Source organism: Camelus dromedarius, chromosome 4 (genome assembly GCF_036321535.1).
Source record: "Camelus dromedarius isolate mCamDro1 chromosome 4, mCamDro1.pat, whole genome shotgun sequence".
Taxonomy (NCBI): domain Eukaryota; kingdom Metazoa; phylum Chordata; class Mammalia; order Artiodactyla; family Camelidae; genus Camelus; species Camelus dromedarius.
In genome coordinates, this window is record NC_087439.1 from 97,650,667 (window position 1) to 97,667,068 (window position 16,402).

Genomic DNA, 16,402 nt, shown 5'->3' on the forward strand with positions numbered 1-16,402 from the left:
GAAGCGCCCCACCCCACGCCCAGGCCAGGGGGCAGTGCAGGTGCCTACCTGGGCTGCCTGCATCGGCCACGCGGCACAGGCCGAGCTCATACACGCCCGTCACGCGGTTGCTGCGGGGGGGGAGGGGGCCGTGTCAGCCGGGCTCCGACTCTCACCACAAACAGGTGTGCACTGGGCACGAGTCCCATGGCCGCCCAGGCGGCCTTGTGCAGGGTGACTGGGTGCCAGGGTCCCTGTGATGCAGTCCCTGTGCTGAAGTCCCCATCCCAGCCTTCCTCTAGGCCCCCCTTTTCCGGGGACTGATGCTTCCAAGGGCACCCCACTAACGCTCTCATGGAGAGCGGCCTGCACTCACCAGGTGACCTCCTGGACGAGAGGGTCACAGCCAGCCCAGGGCCATTCAGTCCTGACCTCACACTCCTTTCTCCCAGAGTAGCCTGGACACGGGCCCATGAGACAGCGTGTGGGGAGCCTCACTGAGTTGACCAGTGATGACCCGGCACCCTCGGCGGGCCCTGCTGCTGGGGCAGGGCCCCTCCTCCCTGCCTCGACATTCTCAGCCATTCCTCCCCACCCCCCAGGAAGGTCCGACCCCTCCCCCCCAAGTGCTGCGAGCCTCCAGGAGGCGCTGGCTCAGCACATGCCCTTCGGGAAGCTCTGTCCAGAGCCCCCTTCCCACCCAGCCCCGCATCACCCAGTTTCTCTAACTGTGCTGGGGTGAGCAGTCCCAGCTGCACAGATCCTGTGGCCCTGGGGAGGAAGGTCACCCTGCAACGGGTGAGCGTGACTCCAAGGCCACCCACGAGGCCCCAGAGTGGACACCTCAGGCCTCCCGCTGCTCCCTGTGGGCGGATCCCGGCTCTCTCATGCTCGTCCACCATGACATCGGTGTCCCCACCAGTGCCCCGTGGCCTCCACTGACCCCGACATCAGGGCCGAGGGAGAGGGACCCGAGGGCAAGGGGCTGGTCAGGAACGGGGCAGGTCCACCTTCCCGTGGGGCCAGCCAGCCCAGAGCGCGTCACCCGACAGGCTGCCCAGTGCAGAGCCTAGCCTGGTTCTCACCGTGGCCTGGGCACCAGATGAGGCAGCCCCTCTGCCCACCCGTCGGGCTCACCTCTCTGAGGCCCGCAGGCTCCCACTGCCAAACAGGTTGCGGATGGAGCGCGAAGCGGGCAGCTTGGCGTCGCGGGAGTAGAAGACCATGCAGAAGTCCTTGGTGATGACGGCCGGCTGCGCGCAGTTCTCCATCTGCGGGGGCCAGGTCGGGGGGGGGGGGCTCAGACACAGGATGCCCCAGGGTGCCTGGCCCAGCCCGCCCCCGGCCCCTGCCCCACCCCCACCCCACGGCACAAGAGACACCGCACTGAACCCCAGCCCCAGACCTTCTGGGGCCCCAGGTGGGGAGGGTCGCCACTCCCGCCTCAAGCCAACTCCCCCCAGAAAGAAAGCCACACACCGAGCTGCCGGGGGTCCGGACATCCGTGCAGGGGCCCCAAGCATCCCAGACATGGGCCTCGGCTGCCTCACCATGAAATTGGGGTGACACCCCCCCGACACCTGTGAGGGTCTGACGGGGTCCTGTCTGTGCACCCTGGGTTTGACTCTAAAATGCCACAGGAATGACTTCACAGCAAACGCGGTGCCGTCTTAAACCACAGGTGCTTTGTCCTGAGGCTCGGGGGTTACTGCTGACGAAACTGATGTGTCCTGGGGCTCAGCGTTCTTGGGGCCTGAGCACATCTCATCCCCTGGGGCAGCACATGGGTCCCCATGTTACAGCCAGAGTAATTAGGCTCTGGGGGCAGGGGTGGATGGCTTTGCCTCAACCGTCCTGCTGGCTGCGGACCCCAAACATCCAGATTCCTCACTACTCTGCACCACTTGAAACGCCCGCGCTCCCAGCCTCGTCCTGCACTTTGAGGGGAGGTCATAGCCTGGGACCCTGGCGAGAGGGAAGGGGAAGCTTCTGCTTTTATGTTGCCTGGAACATAGACGCAATGTCTGGTGGTTCTGCAGCCATCTTGCAACCCCAAGGACAAACCCATACACTAAAGATAGCAGAACAGAGTTGGTTAATTGTGAGCACTGCCGTTAAAATTACACAGACTTAACTCAAGGGCTTCAGAAGTCCTCTGAGAAGATAACAGGGGTGACTGGGGTTGTCCAGGGCTAACAAGCACCCTCATTGTCCCTTGGCAGGCAGCTGAGGTCTGGGGACAGGTGATTCTGGTGGCATGCCCTGGGCATAGGTTTCTTGCCTCAATGTAAGCAGAGAGGGTCATGTAGATCTTCTCTCGGTAAGGGGTGACCCGGTTCAGCAGGAGGGAGTTGTGCATGGAGCTGTCCCACGCAGCCTCGAACTGGTAGAAGGTCCTAGAAGGAAGCAGAGACGAGGTAAAAGATAACGGCATGTGGGCTGCTCTCAGCAGGGATGGGGACATGCAGACACACAGACACAGACAGACAGACACGCGTGGGCCACCCGCAGGGAGAGCCGCTGGGGCCGTAGGCACGGAAGCCCAGGTGTCGGTGTCCAGGGAGGACAGACCCCTCCTTACTCAGGACCAGGCCTAGGAGGGGACTCCAGCCACCACCAGGAGAGCCTCAGAGCTCTCAGCTCCACCCTGGGCAGAGGGTGGGAGGTTTCAGCCCCTGGCTCTGGAGCTGAGGCCAGGATAAGAGGATGGGGAAGAGGAGGCAGGAAGGGCGGAGAGGAGAGATAAGGGATGGAGGAGCAAAGGGAGCTGTGATGATGGGAGCAGACAGAGCAGAGACAAGGTGGTGGGGAGACGGTGGGAGGGGGTGGCCGGCTCCACCTGGCCTCGACCGGAGTTAGGAGGTGCCCCGGCCTCTCCCTGGACCTGAAGGAGCCTGCCCCGGTTTGCCAAAACTCTCCAGGGCCATCTCCTCCGCCAACCGACTCGCCCTCGGGAGGAGGATGCTAGGGGTGGAAACCGGGGTGGTCCCTTGCGGACCTCATGGCCTCTGCCCACCACGGGCAGGCCCCGTGGGAGGTGGGTCCCACACAGCACAGAGCAGGCAGTGGTCAATTCTTTCCCTGCTCCCTAACCTGGAAGGCAATGACCCAAGTGTAAGCCAGTGGCCTGGCCTGAAGACCCCTGAGGGTAGCTCGAGCAGCCCCGGGGCCAGGGTGCTGGCACCACAGATGGCCTGGTGGCCTCCGCTCCGGGGCAGGCTCCCTGCTGTTTCAACTTCCCACTGCAGAGCTCCTAAACCCTCACCTTAGGCCAGGCGCAGCTTTGTTTAGGACTGCCATATTTGAGGTGGGAATTTGCCTCAATCCACCACGTGGCTGCATCACCGGGGCCCATCGGGCAGCCCCCAGCCTCGCCTGGTTCCCATCCAAGCATCCTCACAAAGACAGCTGGGAAACATGACCACACCAGCAGCCATGCCGCGGCACACGCCCCGACACGGCCGGGTCCCTTTGGAGGACCCAGCCCCACCCAGGAGTGCAGAGGGCGGAGGAGAGGGGCCGCGTTGGGGCGGACAGCTCCATGGCCACCCGTCTCTCCAGGGCGTGGTCCAGGGCGCAGGAGAAGCAGCGGGACAGGGCAGGGCAGCTATGGGACACGTCACCGAGGACAGGGAGACAGAGGAAGGACGTGAGGACAGTGGGGTGACCAGAGGATGGGCAGAGAGCACAGGGAGACATCGGGAGGAGAAAGGGAACTGAAAATCAGAAGAGGACAGGCCACGCACGTGAGCGCGGAGGAGAAAAGGGAGCTGTACCTAGTGTCACTTCCGAACGAAACGCTAACGGCGAGGCGGCCAGGACAAACACGTACACACACAGAAGAAATTCACGTCAGAACACGCGCCATCACCCGGCCAGAGACCAGCTAACTGACGGAGCAGGCGGGCGCCATGCCGACCCAGCCACGAGGCTGCTGACCGCTGTCCCCCGGGGCCCAGACGTGGCCCACGGGGGTGGGGGGCTCAAGGAGGGCACAGCCCACTCCGAGCCCCCAGCCCAGGCCCTGCAGGCACCCCTTTCCCCCATATCCGCAGCAAGAGCCTTGGTATCCCAGCAGGACCAGGCAAGCGTCCCTGGAGACACAACCCTGACCCAGAGGGATGCCCTCTGTCCCCGGGTCCCCAAATGCCCCAGCTCTGAGAGGCCAGGCCTGCGGACAGAGCCCAAGGCCCACTGTAGCTCAGCTCAGAACAAACACCCCCCCGACAGCCCAGCTCCAAATGCCTCGGCCTATCATCGGACACCTGTGCCCTGCCTGCTGGACGGACGATGGGCAGTCACTGTCTCTGCCGCCTCGAGAAGTCCTTCGGGTTAAGGGAGCTAGTGCAGAGCTGAGAACAGGACCTGGGCAGCACCACGGTTATCATGAGCCCTCACCCCAGGAGGCCCGACGGCGTGCTGGGCCCAGCCTGAGCACCCCGCTTCCCGTAGGCCCGCCCCAAATCCTCCTGCTGGCCCAGGGCATGGCTCAGTGCTGCCCCCTCCACCCGCCTGCCTCCAACATAGCTAAAGAACACTGCTGGCTTGCTTCCCCCTGCAAGTGCCCTGAGTGGAGCCCGCCTCAGCAGGGTGGCCGAGTGGCAGCCCCCCATGTGGGACTCAGGTAGCCACGTGGGAGGCCCTGAACTTGCAGGGTGTGGGAGGCCCTGACTGATACCCCTCGATCATGCGGCAGGACTCAGCAGGGCTGAGATGGAGCCCCTGTGCCTGCAGGATGTGCCTGGGAGGTATGGCGACCACACCAGGACCCCTGAGCATGAAGGACCCTCTTGGGGTCTTTCTGGGCATGAGGTCACCCAGGGAGGGCACCTCCGCCCCCTGCAGTGAGGCTCACTCTGCCCGAGTGACAATCAGGCAGCCCCCAAAATAATCTGAGAGGAAGTTGTGGCCCAGACATGGGGTCCCTGGACCCCAGCACCCGCACTGGGAACTTGTCAGAAAGGCAGGTCCTCAGGCCCCCACCCACGAAGGTAGGAATTCGGGGGTGGGGTCGCCTCCCGAGCAGAGCAGCCAAGCTTCCCCATCGGCTCAGCCCGTCACCCCACGGACTCTCTGGATTCAGCCCACTCCGGGGAAACAGGTCTGGAACAGGGGCGGCCCCGTGCCTCCCTCCAGCGAGGCCGTCCCAGGCCCCTGCCCGGGACTTCCAGTCCTTTGCCCTTCAATCTGTGTGCTGTCCTCTGGGACCCTGTTTCAGAGAAAGGGGCAGTGGGCGGGCCAGGCTGCGTGCACAACGGAGCTGTGGGGGGGTCCTGTAGGTCCCTGCTGGACAGAAGATGCCTGTAAGCACAGCCCTTCTGGGGCGGGGGAGCCCAGGAGCCAGGGGCCCCTCTTCTCAGGACCCGCTGGTCCACATCCAGAGCCTCCAGCTGACTTCCTGACTCGGACCACCTCAAGCCAGGCAGGGACGTGGTCCTGGACAAGGAGGCCTCCTGGTGGCTCTCCTCCAGCCAAAGGGCTTGGGCAGCAGGAGCTCGGAAACAGGGCTGCCCCCATCGCAGCTCCAGGACATAAAGCTCGGCCCTCAAACACGCGAGGACGTGCGGGGGTAAACTGGAAACTCACTTAAAAAGTTTTGTTGACAAAGAAAATGTCATATGCTGTAAAACGTTTTTCCCATCTCGATTCTTGCTCACAAGGGCTGAGACTGCGTGGGCGGGCAGCGGCCCAGCCACCAGCAGGCCACGGGTCGTGGGCGGGTGCTCCGTTTCCTCTCGGCTTCGTGGAATGGGAGCCCGCGTTCGCCCCACCTGCGCACAATGTGCAGGCTGCAGGGGGCCTGGGGGCTGGTCCTCATCTCAGCTGGGCTGCCGTGGACTCTCCAGGCTCCCACCACAAGCGCCTGGTTACTCTGTATGTGACTGTCCCTCACCTGCTGCCGAGGGCCCATCCGAGCACATTCAGACAAGACAAGTGTCACAGCCACTGTGCGCCAACAGGCAGCCACGGTGGGCGTCCTGATGCGGACGGGCCTGCTGAGAATCCGAAAATTAAATCTCATGCTCAAGGTTTCAACCAGAAGCTCGTTACGCTCTGGGAAGTACGTTTCTCGAAAGAGTGTCACTGTCAGGAGTGGCTCAGGTTCTCGGGGAAAATGACCTGACGGGAAGGCTGCCAGGGCCGAGCCCCCGGGCTGCAGCCAGGACAGCCCCCTGTCCAGTGGGGGCGTGACCCCGGAGTGCGGGCACGCAGCTAAGAGCAGGGGAGGCCCCCAACCTCAGCCTCGGAATTCTGCTCAGCGTCTGGACCAGACACATGCATGGCCGGAGGAAGGAGACCAGAGGGCACAAGTGAAGTCCCAGGCCAGGCTCTGCGCTTCCTGGGGACAGACCATTCCTGGCTTAGGCCTGAATTCCCCTTCCTGACTCCTGGAAGGATGCGGCTCACACGTGACGGGTGAGTGGGTGGGTGAGTGGGTGAGGGGCACTGTGGCCCCGTAGACGGCACAGCCTGGCAGGACAGAAGGGGAAACGCAACAAGAAACCATATCTGGACCCTTCCCAGGGGGCTGTGGCACCCCTTGGGGCACCTGGGCACCATTTGGAGCATCCAACCCTGTGCCTGGTGGAATGGGTGGGGGGTCACCGTGGGCTGCTCTGCTCCCTAGCCCCTCCTCCACAGTCCACACTTTCGAGGGGCTGGCGGATCCTTTCTACTCTGGGAGCTGGAACCCTGCAGCCCAGGCAGGAGCGTGAGCCTGGAAGGATGCGCAGAAAGGTGGCAAGTGTGACCCGACTCTTCGCAGACCGTGGGTTTTGTCACAAACCCCCTCCTCGCCTCCACGTGTCTTGGGCAGCTCTGAGCTGTGCGTGTGAGACTCTCGTATCTTAGTGGGGCTCCTTTGGCAAAATGGGAGTGGTTAGTACAAACAGTGGGCTTTCTGCTCAGGAGCCATGTGCTTTAAATTAATTAGGAGTGTTTTCAATTAAATGCTGACAAGGTCATGAACAGAGTTGCAGAAGCGAGGCCCCTGCGAGAGCTTTTTGTGCATCACCTCATTTAACCTCACAACCTCCTCAGGCAAGGCCCAACAGACTCCCCATTAACAGGGAGGAAGAAAACAAGGTTCCAGAACATTCTGCACTTGCCCATATTCACACAGCCAGCCAAGGGCACATCCAGGCCTCCCCAGCCCAGTCGGTGCAGCCCCGGGTCCCCACTCAGCCCAAGAGTCTGGGACAAGACCCTTCGTCCATCACCGCTTGTCCCATCTGCTCAAGTTCCTAGGGTGGACCCGATGTAGGGGCACCCAGCACAGGGGCTTCCTGCCCTGCAGAACGGGGCCCGGGAAGGAGGCACCAGCCAGTCTCAGGGCTCTGACCCCTCCTCCCTCTCAGCGCCCCGAGCCTGCTCTGCAAAGCAGGGCCCGGGAAGGAGGCACTAGTTAGCCCATCTCGGGGCTCCTCCTCCCTCTCAGCACCCCGAGCCCCCTCTGGGAGGCCAAGTCCACTGGGGGCCAGTGAGCCCACCTCTGAAATTGGGGACGGGGGCCTCCTGCTCAGGGGCAGGGGTGAGGTCCTCGTGAAGTCTGGGGCTGGCGAAGGAGGCCCTGCTGAGAAGGGAAACAGGACCCCCTCCTTCCCTGGTGCCATGTCTCCACTTGGCCACAGGGTATGTTTCCATTTTACCCAGAACCTTCCTGGAGGGGCAAGATATTTGTAGGGGGGCGTCCAAGACCAGCCAAAGCACACCTCTATCGTGCTGGCCGTTGTAGAGATGCAAACTTGAACAAAATGTCCACACACACCCCCGACCGTGCAGTCGTACTGATGGGCTTGGAAGTTTCCACTCATCAGGGAAACAGGCGCTAAACCGGGTCCACCCCAGGGATGAACATGAGCAGATGGGATCCCACCCCAGAGACTTCCTAGGCAGGCTGCAGCCGCCTCAGCCAGCCCCGTTCCCCTCCAGGACCAGCAAGCAGGTCACCACCTCCAGGGAGCCTTCCAGACTGCCCCAGAGAGCCAGGTCCCTGCTCTCGATCCTGCAGGGCTGTGACCCTCCTCCGGTGCAGCCACCACTGCAGTTTCCCTTGACAGGGTCTCTGCCTCACCAAGCTGGTGTCCCCGGGGAGGGCCTGCAGCTGCCTTTGCAAAAGATCTGCTCCTGGAGAAGACGCCTGTGTGTGCGCGCCCTCGGGGACACACCAATGGAACCACAGCCTGCTCGCGGCCCCGCGGGGCCTCTGCTGCGACTGCCCGGGGCACGTGTGCAGGGACCGTCTGTGCTGACCACCACAGCCGTGACCCACAAGGAAACTAGCCCCAGAAGGGCCTGTTGTGCCCCCACCCTGGCCTGGGGCTCTGTCCAGGAAAGGGCAGGCACCACCCTGCCCCCTCCCTGCAGCTTGAAGACTCAGACGCTCCTGTGGGGGCCTCCCTGCTGCTCCTTTCAGCGTTCAAAACAGGGACCCACAGCACCCCCCACAGGGACCCCGAAGGCGACAGCCCTGCCCCTTCACCAGGAACAGACTAGAGTCTCACGGACAAGCCTGGATTAGGGACCGTGACGTCCATCCCTAGGGTCTTCCAGACCCTGCACCTGGCCGCCGTGGGCCAGGGCCTCACTCAAGGCGGGGAGGGATCCCCGGTCCCTGGCCCAGGAGCCCGTGCCTCTGAGTGACTCCAAAGCCTGGGCTCTTGACGACTTTACCCCCCCCCCCCCCACTTCTAAAAGGGCGTGTGGCAGCCACACCAGGAGCATGGCTGGAGTCGCCCACCTGGCCGGGCGAGGGGCTCACACCCAGGGTGGGAGGTGCAGTGTGGAGGTCTCCAGCCGGGCTGTTCCTGTCTGCCCCTGGTCCTGCACCCGCCACGGCCCCTTCCCCGTCTGTTCTCTTTCACTTTGCAGGGAGTGGGGCGGGGGCAGCGGAGGCAGCCTGGCCGCCAGCCAGGCCCACATGCAAGACCCCTGCTCCCGCTCTTCCGGGAGGGGGAGGGGAGGGGCGGGCAGGGCTGGGGTCGGGGAGCGGGAGGCCAGCCAGCGTCTAAGGGAAGGCAGGGGACTACCAAAGCAGCAAAATCAAGAGTGGGGCGGGGGCTCAGCCAAGGGAAGGTGAGGAGAAGAAAGCCGTAAAGAATTATAAACAAAGAAGTGTTCCAAGGAAATAAACTAACAAGGAAGGTGGGAGGAACAGGAGGGAGAGGGGAGCAAGTGTGGAAGGGATCCAGAAAGCTGAAATGAAATTTCAGGGCCGTGGGAACGGGGAGGAGAGGCTGAAATAAAACCAAGGGGCACAAATGGTACCTAGGCATGTCCGAATCAAGAAACTGCCTGCAAAACACAAACAATCACAGGTTAGTGAGGGCAGGGCCGGGCGCCGGGCAGCGGGGCAGCGGGGCAGCGCGGAGAGAAGCCGTCCGCGGCGGCAGGCCCACTCTGAGCCGGGGAAGGCGGCAAGCGTGGGGCCTTGGAGCGGGAGGAGGCCAAGGCCGCAGCAAAGCCGGTGGGCAGCCCGAGGCTCTGAGGCCCGAGCCAGGCCTGGGTCTCAGAGGCTCTGTGCCTGCGGGGGAGGAGGGCCTGCCTGATCGCCGTCAGACCAGACGGGCCCATCGCAGCTCCGAGGATGCCAGCCGTGGTCCAGGGAAGAGGAGGGCCCTGGGGAGCCTCAGAACAGAGCCTGCCTGGGGACAACCACTAAGAGGTCCCTGAGGCTGCTCCGGGCAGGGCTGGGGTGGGGTTGTGCTGGCCTGTGCAGCATGGCAGGAGCCAAGCGGGGCCAAAGCGGCTGCAGGCAAGGTCCCCGGCCCCGCCCGTGTGCGTGCTTCTCCACCCCTGGGCCTGAGGGTCTGGGCCTCACTCCCCACAGCCCCGAGGCCGCAGGATGGAAGCCCTTCAGTGGCGAGTCCTCGGGCCTCCAGGAACGGGGCGAAGCTGTTTAGCCAAAGCCCCACTGAGCCCAGGTCCAGCGCAGTCTCCTAAGCTGCCAAGGACTGCGCCTGGGACGTGGCCCCCACGTGCCCCGAGCAGCCGTGCTGGCCGGAGGATGGGAACCCAGAAACACTTCAGCGCAGAGGGACAGTGCAGGGCAGAGGCCCAAAGCCACCCCCCACCACCTTTGTCACCCCAAGAATCTAGGAGTTTCCAGGGGAAAGGAAGAGTCAGAGGTCGGGGGGATGCTGAGCGCATCCTCCAGCTCAAAGTGGACTCAGCATGGCAGACATTCCCCTCCCTGTGGCACAGGCCCTGCCGGGCCCACCTTCCCCGGGGTCCCCGCCCCTGAAGGCCCAGGCACAGCCCATGTCCCTCAGGGCAGCCTGCGTGGGGGCGCCAGGCCCTCTCTGCAGTGTCCCCAGGGTGTGTTCTCACGGCGTCAGGCCCACCCACACTGTGTCTCACCCCCCCCCCCCGTAAGCCCAGCCAGCCTGCCAGGGCGCCGCTGCATGCAGGAACACCCCTAGCACTCTTCACCTCAGCCCCTCCCTCCTCCGGGCATACGCACAGGGTGACTTCCTTCTGGAAAGTTTCCGAGCAAGGCTAGAACCAGAGCCACGCCTGCCCCTGCTGGGGTCTCTGCCCTTGCCCCCCAGCTGCCCACACTGCAGAATGGTTTCCTTATGCCCACCCTCCGGGGAGCCTATGAAGACGCGCTCCACCTGGGCCCAGGACCCTCTGTCCTTAGGATCTGGCTCTCCTTGCAAGGCTGGGGTCCCCCACCCCGCTCCAAGCACATCCAGCCCTCAAGACGCAGGGCTGTGGGTCCACCCGCAGTTCGCGCTCAGGACCAGCTCTCGGCCTCTGCCTCAGGGGCCAGGTCAAGCCCTCGGGTCTCAGGGGCATCCTCCCCATGTCCCCAGACCCCTAGGAAAGCAGCATCTGAGACACAGCCAAGCCTGCCAACGTCCCCCCAAGAGGGCTGCTCTCAGCAGCCGGGAGCTGCCCACCCCTGCTCGGCCCCCAGATGCCTCCTCCTCGAGCCTGCCCAGCCTAGCAAACAGGACAGGGCTGGTATGTCATGGATGGCTGGGGGGCCCCAGGGGCTCCTGCGCCCCATCCGCTGCCCCAGGTGCGGTTGAGCTCAGGTTGCCCAGCTGCGGACACTGTGGCCATTACCAGGGCGCTTGGAAAGGAACAGCCCGGTGACAAGGAGCGTGTGCCAAGCCATGCCAGTGGGCACGCCCCCACCCCGGGACGCCAGATTGCCAACCCAGTGCAGCTCTGAACTCCTCCAAGACCCCCGCCTGAGGACCCCTGCAGAGGGTACAGACTTGCCCGCAGCAGTGCGGTTGGGAAACCCAGGCCTGTTTGTCCACCCACTGCCCCTTGCTGCCCACCCGCCCACGATACCCCCGAGGGCAGGACCCAACTCATCCACCAGCAACGCCCACGCAGCCCCTCCATCAGATGACCGAATGAGCTGGCCGGGTGAATGCATGAGCCGGTGACAGGACAGTGTGCAGACCATCTCGCTGGGGACTTCAAGGCCATGAGCCCCCCCCCCCGGCACCCATTCCTGGACATGTGTGGAAGGGGGTCCTTGAAGGCTTTGGGGCCGGACATGGCCTGTGTGGCTGGACCCCACGTGGCCAGGTGGGCGGACTGAGAACACACCCTGGTCCTGACTCGGACCGTCTCCAGGGAGTTGGGAACAGACGTGCTGCCGCCCCCCAGGGGGACTCACCGGTCGTCCTGGGCCGGGTAGATGTAACCAGACGAGAGGATGTTGAGAGACAGGATGTTGGGGTCGATCAGAGACTCGTCTGTTTCCGGGGTGTTTCGGATGCGACCTACAGGAAAGGGCAACTGCCTGGACCGGAGCCTCGAACCCAAGGCCACATCAGGGAACTGGCTCCCCGTGGCCACAAGCGCACCTGGCAAGAGGCCCCCACAGGGCCGGCAGCTGGCCAGGGTGCCGGCTTCTGCCACCTTCCCGGCAGCTTAAGTTCTGAGTTTCTTGGTTTCTCAGTCACAAATGACCCCCTCACTGTCTCCCTCGGCCCCAACGGACAGAGTCCAGTCACTCACCCTAGAACTCACAGGCCCTGCTACCTGCTGGACAAGGAAACCTGAGCAAGACGAGGGGAAAGCGCTCCCTCCTCTCCTTGTGCTTAGAGAAGAAAGAAAGACGGGAAGCACTGTCTGCGGCGTGAGCCTCTCCCGCGGGGGCGTTTCCCGCAGGGCCCCCCTCCTGCCGCCCGCTGCCCACGCTGGGCGCGCGGCGGCTGCTCCGTCCGCAAAGGCGCCGGAACCACTGCCAGCCGGGGCTCCCGCCTGGCGGCCCCGCTCCTCACGTCTTGCTCTGGTGGTGATGGTTAAGCTGGCCGCTCTGCTTCCTCGAGGAACAAGCACTAGCTAACTTTCTCTGTTAAGCCAGAAAGGAATCACCGAGCCTCCCCTCCAGGAGACAAAGCAAAGCCCAATGCTCGGCCGGGGTTCTGTGTCTGCGGCCAGGGCTGCCTGCTCCGCTTCCTGGAAACTTCCTGCAACATTTGAGTTCTGGGAGGAGGCGGGTGGGAGTTTCCTAAAAAGTGTCCCCCCAGCAGTGTGTCCCCGCGGCTGGAGGCTGAGGGGGGCGGGCCCCCACCACCCCACTGCCCACAATCCCACACTTCGGGCTGCAGGACAATGGGTCCCTCATCACTGCCCTGCTGCTACACCCTCAGAGCCGCCTCTGCGAGTCCCAGGGACACTGCCCGTGAGCCGCGGCCCACTGGACACAGAAACACCCGACACATGGCCTCCGGGGACCCGCAGCTCCAGGGAAGGGCGGGGCGGTGGCCTCAAGCCGATGACACACGGGAGTGGACAGCTGTCCCTGTCCTTGAATGGAATGCGGGCAAGCTCTTCACAGCTTGGCGAAGGAAGCATTTCTGGTAGATGAAATAGTTCGCGACGTAAGCCGCCAGAACCACAGCAGGGTACGTTTCTGTTGTTTTAAGCCACCCAGTTCGTGATGCTTTGTTACAACAGCCCTAGCAAACTAATGCGGTGATTAAATAGGGATGTAGGGTCATCACCTGGGTCCAGGCCCTTCTTTTCAGGGGAGGGACTGAGGCACAGAGAGGCTAAGTGACTCAGCCAAAGTCACACAGCACTGGGAGAAGAGCTGCAGTCAGAACTCAGGCGTCTGGCCCGGGGGCTGGGGGTGGGGGTGGGGTCTGTGCTCTTCCCACCAACCCTGCCCAGCCCCCAAGGCAGCCCCCACCCGCCTCACTCACCCACAACCAGCTCGCGCACTTCCTTCCAGTGGATGTGGCTGCCTGTCTCGTGCAGCAGGGTCACAGTTATCCGTCTCTGGATGCCCTGCCAGGCACCGGGAGAGAGGACACGGTCAGATGGTCTGGGGACCACGCAGGGTCGAGGAGGGAACGGGGGGCAGGCAAGGGCAAGGGCAGAAAGGGCTTCGCACCTGGTGGAGCAGGAAGGTCCCCATGCAAGGCATCCCGCCACGGTGGTCCACCACTGCAGGGATGTAACTGGGAGAGAGACAGGAGAGGTGAGGGCCCCACCCACAGCACAGGCACCCGTGCCGAGGAGCAAAAAGGGTGAGAACAGGAAAAAATCAGCTGCTCCCCCTGGTGACGGTGGGTGGCCCAGACCACGGAGACCAGAGTCAGCTGGGCCACCCTGACCAGCCCCAGCCCTCCCCACGACCCCAGGGGAAGCCAGCCCGTCCCCAGCACGGGCCGCCCAGGCGCTGGGACTCACTCGCCATTGGCCTCCAGCTCACAGATCTCAAAGTAGACGAGCAGGTCGTACTTGCAGTGGCAGGGCCCTGGGCAGGGCCGCGTCAGTGTGCTGAGCTTGGTGGCGGGCACTGGGGTGACAGGAGACAGGCAAGCACTGATGGGAAACTGACCCATCACGTGCCGAGGGCACATTCAGCAGCAGCGAGGGCATCTCCCTCCAAGAGAAGCCATTCGCAGACCCCCACCCACACCCCAGACGCCCCACGCTGGGCGCAGTCGGGCCTTGGTGACCACCCCGGGGAACAGATGTGGCTGCCGGCTTCTCTGTGCCCGGGGAGGGGGGCACGTGGCCACATGCACCTGGGCACAGGCCCCTGAAGAGCGGGCAGAGGCTCGAGACCCCACAGCCACACTCAGTCGGAGGCCCCAGCACCCGCCCCAAAGACCAGCGCTGCGCAACCTTCAGCCGCAGCCTGCTTCAGCTCCCAAACACCTGCTTCCAGCACAGAGGCCCTGCCTCACTGAGGCCCCCGGTGCCTCTCTGCCTGCTGCTGGCAGCCTCACGGGGGCACAGGGCAGGCACCCGACCTGCACCCTGCTGCCCTGTGCATACCAAGGGGTAAAGGACATAGCGGCGTCCCTGTGCCTTCCCCCTGCGCCCCCCACTCCACGGGGACCCTGCGAGGCCCAGTAGGTGCAGGGTGGCCCCAGGAGCATGGAGAGCACAGAGCCATCACCAGAACTGTGCTCAGCTGTGGAGGGCCTGCCCACCCGGCACCCACCCAGCACCTGCCCACTCACCTGGGGGTGCACGCAGGAAAGCCCCACCTACCTGGCTTGGACAGTGGCATGACACGTGGGAAATGGCGCCGTGAGGGCCTCAGGGGGCTGTGGAGACAGAAGCGCCAGTGTGAGGAGACAGAGAGGCTGTGTCCACGGGACCCTGAGCTGCAGCGGGGAGCAGAGGGCAGGAGCTGGCAGAGGGGACCGGCAGCACTCCTGACCCCAAGCAAGGGCCTGCTCCCTCCCCGCTCCCTCCCACAGGGCCTTTCACAGGCCCCGAACCAGCTTGGATGGGGGAGGAGGACCCCTCAGACCCTGCCCAAGAGGCCCTCTGAGGCCAGGAGAACTGGGTGAGGTCAGACTCTGGTTCTTGGTCCAGGGGCTCCTAGGACACAGCCCCCTTGGCACTCCCGAGCACAGACGAGGCTTCTGGGGTCAAACGCCACAAAACCAGCTCCTCTCAGGGCCCTTCTCTTTCCCCAACACCCTGGATGCTTCACACTGGTTCCTCCTGTCAGCTGAGAGCTCAGGGAGGCGTGGGAGGCAATAGAGGGTCCCAGTGCCCCTGACGCCCATCCTCGGTTCTCGCCTGACTCTGGGTGGGGTGGGGTGGTTGTGACCCACCCTCCGAGCCCCCAGCAGGTTGCAGCAACGAGGGAACAGGACGAATGTCCCTTTTTCAGTCTAAGGTGTTGAGGACTCCGGGAGACGGAACACCTGGGCCCCTTCACCAGAGTTCTGAGTGGGCAGCAGAGGCCGCCTCCTCTGTGGGCCACCCTGGCTTCCTCCAGCCCCGCGCCTGGCTTTCCTCGGCCCCAGGACACTGCCCACGGCCAACCGAGGCAAGGTGCTGACAGTGACCTCTTTAGGAAACCCCTCTTCAGTCCTGAGGGGCCTGTGGCCCGCTCTGGGTCCTGTCGACCTGGGAAACTGGCCCCCTGTTCATTGATGGGGAGGTGGGCGTTAGGAGGCACATGGCTCTGCTGACGCCACCAGGCCTGTCTGGGGTGAGGGCCGGCCCTGCTGGCCAGGAAGTGGAGGGGCCCTGACCCCCACGACCCCTGTGATGACCCCCATGGCCCCCATGATGACCCCCATGATCCCCACGACCCCTGTGATGACCCCCACGGCCCCCACGATGACCCCCATGATCCCCACAACCCCCACGATGACCCCCACGACCCCCACGGCCCCCACGATGACCCCCGCGGCCCCCGTGCCCAGGCGGCTGACCTGAGCACGTCCTTGCAGAGGGGCGGGAACGGGTGCTGCTGGTAGTGGCCGAAGACCTCGAAGACGATGGGCTGACTCCTGACGTACTCGACGAAGGACCGGGTTACCTCCACCGCAATCTGGGGGTGAAGCAGGCAGGAGTGGGGGCACGGCCATGTGTGGTCAGGAGCAGAGAGGAGAGTCACAGAGACCCCGGCACTCCAGGCCCAGATCGGAGACCCCGGCCTGGCCAACCTCTGCCCACACGACAGCACGGGGCGCCTCTCCTCCCGTCTCACACCCAGTGGGCACACCACCGGGCAGCGGCCCTGAGGCTCCCTCCCCGAGACGGCGGGCCTGGGGGCCACAGGCGCAGCCGCTCTTTCAAAACGCAGAGCTGGGGAAGGGCCTCGGCAGTCTGATCTCACCCTTCTCGGGCCCTCGCCCACCCACCAAGAGTTACGGGGTGAGCTGTGTCCGCCCCCAGGTCCATTTGTTGAAGTCCCAACCCCAGGACACATGTTTAGGGACAAGGCCTTTACAGAGGCAATCAAGTTAGAATGAGGTCATTGGTATGAGCCCAGTCCAACGTGACTGGTGTCCTTGTAAGATGGGGACGCAGGGCACAGGCTCGCACAGAGGGAAGATGACATGAGGACCTGAGGCGAAGACGGCGTCTACAGCCAAGGCCAGAGGCGGGAGCAGACTCTCCCTCCCGGCCTCGGAAGGAGCAGCCCTGCCCACTGGGTCTCGGGCCTCCGGCCCCCAGAGCTGAGAGG

General features: G+C 64.2%; 1 protein-coding gene across 20 annotated transcripts in view; it reads right to left on the reverse strand.

Moving 5' to 3' along the window:
• KIF1A (kinesin family member 1A) overlaps nucleotides 1–16,402 on the reverse strand; it is an 83,679-nt gene that overhangs the window by 8,027 nt on the left and 59,250 nt on the right. For 13 of the 20 annotated variants that reach the window (XM_064485361.1, XM_064485354.1, XM_031452583.2 and 10 more), the window contains 10 exons: nucleotides 15,645–15,763; nucleotides 14,461–14,516; nucleotides 13,648–13,756; nucleotides 13,349–13,415; nucleotides 13,158–13,242; nucleotides 11,621–11,726; nucleotides 9,247–9,273; nucleotides 2,261–2,375; nucleotides 1,117–1,250; nucleotides 49–110 (listed from right to left, as the gene is read on the reverse strand). In XM_064485361.1, coding sequence (XP_064341431.1) covers nucleotides 49–110; nucleotides 1,117–1,250; nucleotides 2,261–2,375; nucleotides 9,247–9,273; nucleotides 11,621–11,726; nucleotides 13,158–13,242; nucleotides 13,349–13,415; nucleotides 13,648–13,756; nucleotides 14,461–14,516; nucleotides 15,645–15,763 — 880 coding nt within the window. The remainder of the gene's footprint in view (nucleotides 1–48; nucleotides 111–1,116; nucleotides 1,251–2,260; nucleotides 2,376–9,246; nucleotides 9,274–11,620; nucleotides 11,727–13,157; nucleotides 13,243–13,348; nucleotides 13,416–13,647; nucleotides 13,757–14,460; nucleotides 14,517–15,644; nucleotides 15,764–16,402) is intronic. The other 7 variants (XM_064485362.1, XM_064485355.1, XM_064485360.1 and 4 more) reach the window with 1 other exon arrangement.